Source organism: Muntiacus reevesi, chromosome 2, assembly GCF_963930625.1.
Source record: "Muntiacus reevesi chromosome 2, mMunRee1.1, whole genome shotgun sequence".
Taxonomy (NCBI): domain Eukaryota; kingdom Metazoa; phylum Chordata; class Mammalia; order Artiodactyla; family Cervidae; genus Muntiacus; species Muntiacus reevesi.
The window spans coordinates 158,306,327-158,316,388 of record NC_089250.1 but is presented as its reverse complement, the minus strand read 5'-3'; the positions used below and the strand labels follow the sequence as shown (position 1 = coordinate 158,316,388).

The window sequence follows — 10,062 nt, the reverse complement described above, 5'->3', positions numbered from 1 at the left end:
GTTGAACCTTTAAATTTATTATTATTTTAAATTTTACTCTTGAAACAGCCAAGATGGAGGTCAGCTTATAAATTTCCCAAAGCCAGGTCTGACGCGGTTTAAATGCAGTGGGCGAGGGGGTGCGCTTTTGTCTCCTTGTTCAGGCTGGAGAAGAGAGGCAGAGACTGCGTGTGCATGTGCGAGTGTGAGTGTGAGCATGTTGGCGTGGATGACTGGCTGGGCACATCCCGCGATCGCAGCTCCGAGGGCCAGGGTCTGAGTGGGTATTCTAACGCGCCCCGAGGGCCAAGGTCTGAGTGTGTGTTCTAACGCGCCAAATCTTGAGTCACAGTCGCGGGTGGCGTGGGGAGAAACTTTGCGGTGAGAAGAAGGGTCTGGTTTGATTGCGCTAAGAGGGAAGGAAGAAAGAGGCCTTGTGCATTGTGCGTGTGTGTGTGTGTGAGAGAGAGAGAGAGAGAGAGAGAGACTAGCGGCGCTCGCGGCCGGCTGCATAGCGCTGTGTGTCCTGGGCGCGCTTGCGGGATCCAGTCCCGGGTCCCACGGCCCGTGAGTGCATATACCGCGTCCCTGCGGGCGAGTATCGGAGGGGCTGGCGATGTGCTGCGGGTTGCGGGAGCAGGAACAGGCGGAGGGTCCTCCGACAAAGAAATCTGGCCTCGGAACCCACTGTCCGCCGAGCAGCTGCCAGTAACCACTAACATCCCTAAAGGACCTCCCGAGCCGGGGCTCTGCTCGGAAAACACCCTGGCCCAACTTGGTCCTCTGCGCTCTCTTAAGATTACCGCATCCTTCTTCCTAGTGCAGAGAAGTGAGATTGGAAAAGGAAGGAGGGGGCGAGTACAATCCCCCCACCCCCCAGTAAATAAATAAATAAACTGGCATCTCGCCGCAGCTGGTTAAGTCCAGGTTGGTAGCATTTGGATAGAGTTCTCCCATTCTGTCGGCTTGGGAACCCGTCGCCTCACCCTCATTCTCCTCTACCCGTCTTGTGGGCGCCCCTGAACTTTGGGGCGCAGCGTCTCGCGCGGCGCGGGGCTGCACCTGCCCTGGCGCTCCAGAGCTGCGGGCCCTGTGCGCTCGGCCAGGGTGGCGGCGATGATGCGCGCGACTCCGGGGCGCTGGGCTAGCGTCTACGCGGCGCGGACGCCAGGAAGGCAGCCGAGGACAGTGCGGCGGGTAGGGGCTCGCGAGCCGGGTTTCAGCCCCAACCGGGACATCGGTTCCCCCTCTCGCGACTGCCTCTGAATGGAGGCGAGCCCGAGGAGGAGGGGATACGGCAATGGGGGGCAGCGATTGGTGGTTTGTGTGGAGAGGGCCGGCTGAGCCAGCGAGCTGGCGCGAGGAGGGGGCGGTGAACTTCCCGGGAGAAGGGGCTCTTTCCGCGCCAGGGCTGGCGAGAAAGCTGCCGCCGCCGAGTGCTTCGACTCCAAGCAGCGGCCGGCTCGCTCTCGGAAAGTAACGTTATTTATTTATTTATTTGCTTGCGTTCAACCTCTTGGATTGGACCCAGTAGACACCCCCTTGGACTTTGGGAGCCCGCGTCCGACCTCTCTAGCCTTTACCCTGCGCGTGCGGGCGGCTCCCGGGAATACACGCACATGTACCCCCGGGGGCCCCCTCCCTGCGCCCCGACCCGGGTAGGGGTGGGCCCTCACCCAGGCGCTAAAAAGTCCCCCAAGGCAGGAGCCGGGGAGGGCAGAGGGGCGGGGGAGGCTCCAGCGCTCTCCGCTCTCGTTTGAAAGCGCGCTCTCCCTTCCAGGTTGGGTCGGACCTGAACCCCTAAAAGCGGAACCGCCTCCCGCCCTCGCGCCAGCCGCCCGCCCGGAGCTGAGTCGCCGGCGGCGGTGGCGGCGGACGGACCGGGGAGTTTCCTCTCGCCCTGGATGGAACAGAACTTTGGGCGGCCAGAACAGCGCAGCCGTCCGGGGATCGCTGCATGCTGAGCTCCCTTGGCGAGACCGAGCGGCAGGCCGGGATTTTCGGGGGGGCGGGGACCAGCTGCGCGCCGGCACCATGTTCTTGGCGACCCTGTACTTCGTACTGCCGCTTCTGGGTAAGTCGAGGCCGCCGCTGGCTTTCTCATCCGCGGAGTCTTTCCGGGAATACCAGCGGCAGCAACCACCCCCCCACCCCCGGCCCCAAATTGCGTTGCTGGTGCGGTGGGGGTGGGAGCGGGAAGTTTCGTTGCTGAACCCTCAGCAACCCCGGCTAGGGAGTGGGGCGCGGGCGGCGCGGCACTTGCCCGCAATTTTTCTTCCTTGGTTTTTGTTTCCTACGTTTTGTATTGACCTAGCCTGCGGGCAGTGAAAGGGTGTGAGCCCTCCAGCCCCGAGCCCGACGCTCCTTGGGAATCCACGGGAGCTCGCGGAGGCGCGGCGGGCAGGTGGGGTGTGGACGAGCACCCGGCCAGGAGAGCAAAGTTGGAAGGAAAAAACTTTTTCCCCAATAGCATCTCAGGGCTCCCCACCGGGCGGGCTGGGGACCAGGGTTCGTCCTCACCGCGGCCAGTGCCCAGCCCGTTGCTCTCGCCTTCCGAAAGCCCCTGGGCTTCAGTCGGGCCGGGCGGAGCGAATGGCTGCAACTGGGGCCGGCGGCCCTGGAGGTCGAGCGTACGCTGAGGCCGGTGGGTCCCGGGGCGGCAGGGCGGGCGCTCGCGGTGGGCAGCGCTGGCTCCGGGCAAATCGCGAGAAGCCCGCAAGCTTCGGGATGGAGTAGGGGGAGACCGGCGACAGGAGGTGCGAGGCGCGAAGATGGACTCGGGCGCAGCGGGGCGGGCGTGCTGGGTGCACCGGGAGCCCCAGAAGCCGGGTCCTGCGCGCGTCCTCCCTCCCCGCTGGCGCCCCGCGCCCATGCCCCGCCGCACTCACGCGCCCTTCCCTCCGCCCGCAGACATTCTCCTGTCGGCCGAGGTGAGCGGCGGGGACCGCCTGGACTGCGTGAAAGCCAGCGATCAGTGCCTGAAGGAGCAGAGCTGCAGCACCAAATACCGCACGCTCCGGCAGTGCGTGGCGGGCAAGGAGACCAACTTCAGCTTGACCTCGGGCCTCGAGGCCAAGGACGAGTGCCGCAGTGCCATGGAGGCCCTCAAACAGAAGTCCCTTTACAACTGCCGCTGCAAGCGGGGCATGAAGAAGGAGAAGAACTGTTTGCGCATCTACTGGAGCATGTATCAGAGCCTGCAGGGTACGCGCGACCGGCTCCTTTACCCGCCCCCCCCCCGCCCCAGCCCCTGAAGGCAGGGGGCCCCCAGGCCCCGGGGTCTGGCTGACCTCATCTTCCACTCAGTTCTCCTCAGCTGCAGAATGAGGACCTTTCATGGGCCCTCAGGGACGTCGGCAGCTGGTGTTTGCTGCCTCCCTAGCAGCACTGTTGGGGCCTGGTTGTTGGCAAACCCGTGATGGGGTGGAGGGACATCCCAGGGACCCCCGCTGACCTCTCTGAAACTTGGTCATAACATCGGAGTAGGAATCCATTAAAGGCCGCCTCGAGGAACCTGTGACTTCCCTCCGAGGAGGAGAGCTGGCTCCCCAGGATAATCCGAAAGCTTGCACTGCGTCTTGCCTGGAGTTTCTCTCTCCTCCCCTTCTGTTCTGACACAAGATAAAGAACTCAGGATAAAAAGTCCAGTGGAATCTATTCTATCTTTACCATCCCCCCACCTCCAAACCTGATCAAAGGCAGATGTGGGGGAAAAAAAAATTGTCATCTTAGGTGATCTGAGTCTTGAACCAACTAAGTGTGGTTCAGCCTTGGTTCATACAGAAATGACTCAGAGAGGGACAGGTCTGCTTGTTACTGTCATCCATTACAATGGCAGTTTTTTGGTCCTTGTGTGCCAGAGGTGGCTCGTGTTTGTAAATCTAACACAAACATTCAGTGCCTTCATTCTCCACTGAGACTCTTGCTGAAAATCTGTAATATACAGATTTGACCTCTCAGCTGCTACTTCCTCCAGAACCTGTTAATGAAAACCTATTTCAGAGGCTGACTGTTTAATAGCCAGAGTACCTGCTTTGTGACCGCATGTCATGTTTTGGGAGCCAAAAAAAAAAAGCAGGGGAGTGGGGGCTCTTTAGGGTCACCTTTCTTCCATTGGCTCCTGGAGGCAATCTGGGATTGTGACGTCACTGATTCCTTCCTCTCTGGTTTCCTTCCTTTGCAAAGAGTGGGAGAGTTTTCTGGCAAGATCAGCCTGGGTTGCTCTCCAATGTTTTCATGGCACTCTGGGGAGATCAAGGACAACAGAGGCAGAGGGAATGAAAAGAAATAACCAGAGCCAAATAGATGCATTTGAAATCTTTGAAAGTTTCAGCATCTTTTTGTTACACAATCATCACATAATTAGAATTCAGATTCAGTAACAAAAACTGCCTGAAATATGCCTGTTTTCCAATCTGAACCCAATCTTTCTGTTGTTTTTAGGAAATGATCTGCTTGAAGATTCCCCATATGAGCCAGTGAACAGCAGATTGTCTGATATATTCCGGGTGGTCCCATTCATACCAGGTAAGCAGATTCATACTTCCACTAGGATGCCCTTGCCCGCTTGAAATCCGTTGGCTTGCATTCTCTTTGGCTCTCAAGCAGTGTATAAGGAGATAGTTGAATGGCACAGTGTTTCTGGGAAATTAGAAACAGGATGATGATAATGAAGAGGCAGAATGCCTAGAGATGATTGTATGACTTGAAAGTAATTCTAAATGAAGTAATGTGGTGTGGTGGTTTGAAAGAGGTTGGAGGAAAGTGACTTGGTTGAATTCCTCCCCACCCCCACCCCCCCCCCCCCGCAATAAAATATGATTGGCCAACTCTTGCAAAGGGAGTGCCACTTCTGTCTGTAGGTGGCAATCGTATTCCCTTCTTGCTGCATACTGTACACAGTGCCTCCCTGGAAATGGGATCTATTTAAATGATGCTGCTTTACTTTACAAGATGCTTGAAGATAATTGTAGATTGCTGAAGACTCTTGGACGGACTCACGTGTCTGCCTTTGATTTAAAACATTAAGTTCTACTATTTGTTAACTTTTTTTTGTTTGTTTTTAATTTTTCCTGAGCAAATGTGTGCATATATGGAAGAATGTGTTACTGCCCTTTCAAAAGTGGTCTCACTTCCCATGGTTTGTTTTGTCTTTGCAAAGCTACATTTGGTTTGGAAGTGAACTTCGTTTTAGAATTAAGTTTTCTGTAACATCTGCATTCAGATAGCCCCATAAATAATGAGTGAGGCAGTAATTTCCCTTAATGACATACAGATTCCAGACTGATGTTGTCTTTATTTGTTTACAGTTAAGACTTTCTCAAGTATACATGGCCATCGCAAATTGTATATTTCTTGGTGGTTAGACGTTGTGGTTCACATTGAATGCGATTCTATAAGGTGGTGTTTTGGTCCTGGTGAGAGTGTTCTAGTGTTTTAAATGTCTTATGCTTTCCTGCAGAAAGTGGTAGAACCAAGAAAGTATGTAAATACTGAGATTATGTGTGAGTGTATTATATATAAATTCATTTCACAGACATCCATTGAGCACCTGCTGCATTCTCACCATTGGGAGTTTGGCAGTGAGCCAGATAGAAGTCATATCTGCTCCCGTGAATCTTAGAAGCAGCCAGCAACTGGCATTTATTAAGCTCTTGTTATGTGCCAGGCACTGTTTAAGATCTTTTCATCACTAGCTTATGTAGTCTTCATCAAGTGTGTCTTACATATTGTTATTTCCATTTTAGAGATGAGATGATTGAGGCAAGGGGAAGTTAGGAAACCAGCCTAAGATCACAGAGGTCGTTACTGGTGAAACCAGAATTTAAACTCAGATTTATTTGCTGGGTTTTGTAACATTTGTCTCTTACTGCTCAGAGTGTGCTCCTCAGACCATCAGCATGGACTGATGTCACCTGAAAGTTTGTTAGAAGTATGGAATCTCAGGCTGCTTCCCAGAGCTGTGGGATGAGAATTTACATTATAGGAAGCTACCTGGGCTGAGTGCTTTATACGCTCAAGAAGCTTGAGAATCACTCCTCTGTATTATTTTTTGTGTGTGTTTATGTGGCCTGTTTCTGGGATAGAATATAAGAGGACAAGTTTAGTATCAGAGGCATTCATACATGATCCTAAATAATGTTGCTAGCTTATACCCCAGATCCCTGTTAATATTCTCTGTCCCTTTGGCCCAGCCAGGACAGTGGCTCAGTAGAGTAGGAATGCGCAGGCAAGAGTGTATGACCATCAGTTTTTGTGTTAGCAGATCAGTAGCACCTAGGGTTGGGTACCAGAAACCTGGCTGACCTTCCTGGTACCGTGAGGGGCAGTGCCTCCTGCCGGCTGCCTGTGCTCTGGAAGCGTTACTGCTCAGTCTTTGTACCAATGCCTGGAAGGATGTGAACCCTTCTCGCCTGCTGGGAGAGTGAGAGTAAGGAAATAGGTAAGGAAGAAGATTCATGTGGGTTTTAATTTTAAAACTGTTATGAACTATAGGGCTGTAATAGACTCATTTTACTCTCTCTGGGTCTCTCTTTTTTTGGTATAATGAGACCATTGAAGTAAAAAATCCCCAGTCCTAACAGTCCATGATTCTGAGGGTGGATTGAGGTCACCTCCAAAATCCCCTTCCTTTCAATCCTTGCATTCTTTCTCCACTTAAAGTGACCTGGCCATTCTTGAATACCACTGGCTTGTCTGGATTTTTTTTTTTTTTTTTTAATGATTATCAGAAATGCTTCTGCCTGGACCAAGTCCCGAGTCCCACCCATTCATTTTTTTGGATTGCTCTCTCAAACAGGTATGTTTTCATAACAAATACATTGTAAGACCCAGCCTACTGAGGACCCAGAAGTTGTAATGAATTACTCAGGGCCAGGAAGATCTTGTCTGGAGCTATATTTTAGATCTCAAGGGCATTGGATTTAGGTTCCAGCTGTAATGAGCTTTGACCTCTACAGTGACTGTGTTCCTTAAGTGGGTATAAGAGAGCCAAATAGAGCCTCGAGAGGTTTCGAGCCATTGAATAATGCATATGATCCAGTTTGGCATTTGTAGGATGGAGAGGGACAGAGGATCGGGATGATGAATGCTGCTCTTCATGGTTTGAATCTGAGTTTCTAGAACATCTCTTCTGTTTTAAGAGTGTCTCTGAGGAAACCGGGACAGCAGGGCCTTTGCCTTTTACAGATAGGGTAGCCATCAGAGTTTCCATATTTGGATGTCTCTGCCCAAGGTGAAGAGAATGTTTATCCACATATGCTAAGGGTGAGCTGAATCCTTTCACCGAACAAGACATGTTTGACGTTCTTGCATTTCCATTTTCCTTGGACTCATCAAACCCACAGCCATCTTTGCCACTGTTTACTTGATCACTAGTTAAAAGGCCATATGGAGATATTATCAGTGATGGGAACGAGGAAGGGACCAAAAATAAGGTTGAATAATGTAAAAACTGTCATCTGAAGCCTGAACTGCAGAAGGGAAATCAAGCAGGCTAGTCTGGCGAGAATTGAGGTGGGAAGTTGGAAGGATTCTTCTCTTGGAAGCACAGTAGCAGAAGTGGAAGCATTGGCCTCCAAGGCACTTTGAAGGGCTCTAGGAAGCGCCCTTTCTGTGGGTGGTTGCTGGTGTGGTGTTTAGGGGTCCCACCAGACAGTGAGCTAGAGGACACAAAGGAACAAGTGAGTCAGTGCAAGAAGACGTCAGAAGAGAGGACCAAACACAGGAAAGTGTCTTGGGAGCCAAGAGGGCAGAGCTGTGTGGGTGCTCAGGGTGTCTGAGGTTGGAGCTATCAAGTGATAATTTCACATCTGTGACTCTTAGCCGTGACTTTACTCTTTCACTTCCATTCTGCCTCACCTTTTCTTCTTCACAAAAGTTCAAATGCAGCAAGAAATAAATAGTGATTTGAAAGGAAAATGAGCTTGTTGGCACTGTTTTTGGACTATGGAGGGGGAGCGCAAAGCAGTGAGAAATTTGAAGAGTGGAGTGGGTGCTGAGAAGAGCCTGGAGATGGAGGATCAGAGAGTGGATATTAGCCCCTCGAAGGCAGCAAGATATTTTTTTAAGAAGGGGCTCCAAGATTTAAAAGTATTGATTGGGAGGTTGGATTTTGTAGAGAGGAGTCAAGAAATGCCAGACCTTCCTCAGGGGTAATCAAAGTCAATGGTATTTGCAAACAAGAGTCAAGTGGCGAGATTGTGGGACAAGAGTGATGCTGGTATTTGAACATCCTGTATCTGCTTTGGTGAAAGACAGAGCTCTGGTTCTCTGGCTTTGCAACCATTTCCCTGCCAAGTCCCAGTCAGTGGCTTAGATTTTCGCAGGAAACCTTAGGATCTTGAGATTGGTTCCCAAGTAATTGGAAATGGCTTGCCGCAGCATCAGATGCCCCTAAGCTCTCCTGAGTTTGGCTCCTTTTTGAATGATGCTGAAATCATGAGCCAAGTTTAACATTTCTGTTTTAATGCACCATCATATTTATGTAACTATTAAATGAAAAGTTTCTTAAAATGTTTACATGTTGAAGAAGAGCCTTATAAGACCATCTGCTGTCTTGTCAAATTATGACAAGAGAGAAGAGCTTGTAAGTACTAGCTGCTAGGGGTGTATGGTGGTCCTCTCCTTTTTATTCAGCTCTCTAACCGTGTGTCCCTCTGTTGAGAAACCCTAAAAGACTTTTGTTCTCTATTCTGGCATATGTTAAACTCCTTCACGGGGCTTCCAGGTGGTGCAGTGGTAAAGAATCCACTTGCTAACGCAGAAGCAGCAAGAGACGCGGATTGGATCCCTGGGTTGGGAAGATCCCGTAGAGTAGAAAATGGCAACCAGCCCCAGTATTCTTACCTGGAAAGTTCCATGGACAGAGGAGCCTGATAGGCTACAGTCCATGGGGTTGCAAAGAGTTGGACACGACTGAGCGACTGAACACAGCACACGGCCATCTTCCACACCTGGGCTCTGCCCTCCCTCTCGAAGCCGCTTCACCTCTCCAGTCAAGCTCACTCTGTAGGCCATTCCCAGGTATTTCGTGTGTGTTCGCTTTCCCATGCCTTGACACTTGGCTTTGCCTCCGTTTGGGAGGTTTCTGTTAGTTCCTCAAGAACAAGATCAGGTTTCATCTCTGAGGGCCGTGCTGGAATTCCCCCAGACAGGCACTTCCACTCAGGATTCTCTCACACTGCAGTTCTCTCTTGCCTTTATGATAGCTGTTAATCACAGGCTATCGAGAGGACTTATTTATGCGTCTGTCTTTCTCACTGGAAAGTTGGGGATTTGCTTATGCTGCCGGGTGTTTGCTCAGCATCAAGCGGTCCTTCCTGGCTCTAAGCAGGCATTAGCACAACCATATGTGCTAAGTCACTTCAGTCCTGTCTGACTCTTGCAACCCCATGGACTGTAGGCCGCCAGGCTTCTCTGTCCATGGGATTCTCCAGGCAAGAATACTGGAGTGGTTGCCATTTCCTACTCCAGAGGATCTTCCTGACTCAGGGATTGAACTGGCGTTTCTTACACCTCCTGCATTGGCAGGCAGGTTCTTTCCCACAAGTACCACCTGGGAAGCCTTTATCAACCATGAAATTGAAATTGAAATTGAAGTCGCTCAGTCGTGTCCGACTTTTGCGACCCTATGGATGGTGGCCTACCAGGCTCTGCGGTCCATGGGATTTTCCAGGCAAGAATACTGGAGTGGGCTGCCATTTCCTTCTCCAGGACATCTTCCCAACCCAGGGATCGAACCTGGGTCTCCTGCCTTGCAGACAGATGCTTTACCGTCTGAGCCACTAGGGAAGCCCTTATCAACCACAGGTGGTTGAATATCAGAGAAGAGCCTTAGAGATCTAATCCAATCCTTTGCTTTTACAAAATTGAAGTTCAGAGATGGGAAGCCATTTGGCCTGGGCCACATTGCTTGAGGGTCTCCTCCAGAACCTTTACTTGGATCTGGTACTGCCTTAGAGGATGTTGGCGTTGGCCTCTTTCTGTTCTGCATACTCTCTGAACTGACATCATCTGTCTCTGGGACCTCAGCTACCATGAACACTGATGACTTGGAGTCTTCCCTCCTACTCCTCTCTAGCC

General features: G+C 51.4%; 1 protein-coding gene across 2 annotated transcripts in view; it reads left to right on the top strand.

Moving 5' to 3' along the window:
- The first annotated feature begins 1,357 nt into the window (after window positions 1–1,357).
- GFRA1 (GDNF family receptor alpha 1) overlaps window positions 1,358–10,062 on the top strand; it is a 228,668-nt gene continuing 219,963 nt past the window's right edge. The window contains exons 1-4 of one of the 2 annotated variants that reach the window (XM_065920124.1): window positions 1,358–1,455; window positions 1,760–2,053; window positions 2,890–3,183; window positions 4,423–4,506. In XM_065920124.1, coding sequence (XP_065776196.1) covers window positions 2,014–2,053; window positions 2,890–3,183; window positions 4,423–4,506 — 418 coding nt within the window. In that variant the 5' untranslated portion in view covers window positions 1,358–1,455; window positions 1,760–2,013. Of the gene's footprint in view, window positions 1,456–1,599; window positions 1,638–1,759; window positions 2,054–2,889; window positions 3,184–4,422; window positions 4,507–10,062 lie in introns of those variants that run through there. The other variant, XM_065920125.1, reaches the window with a different exon arrangement.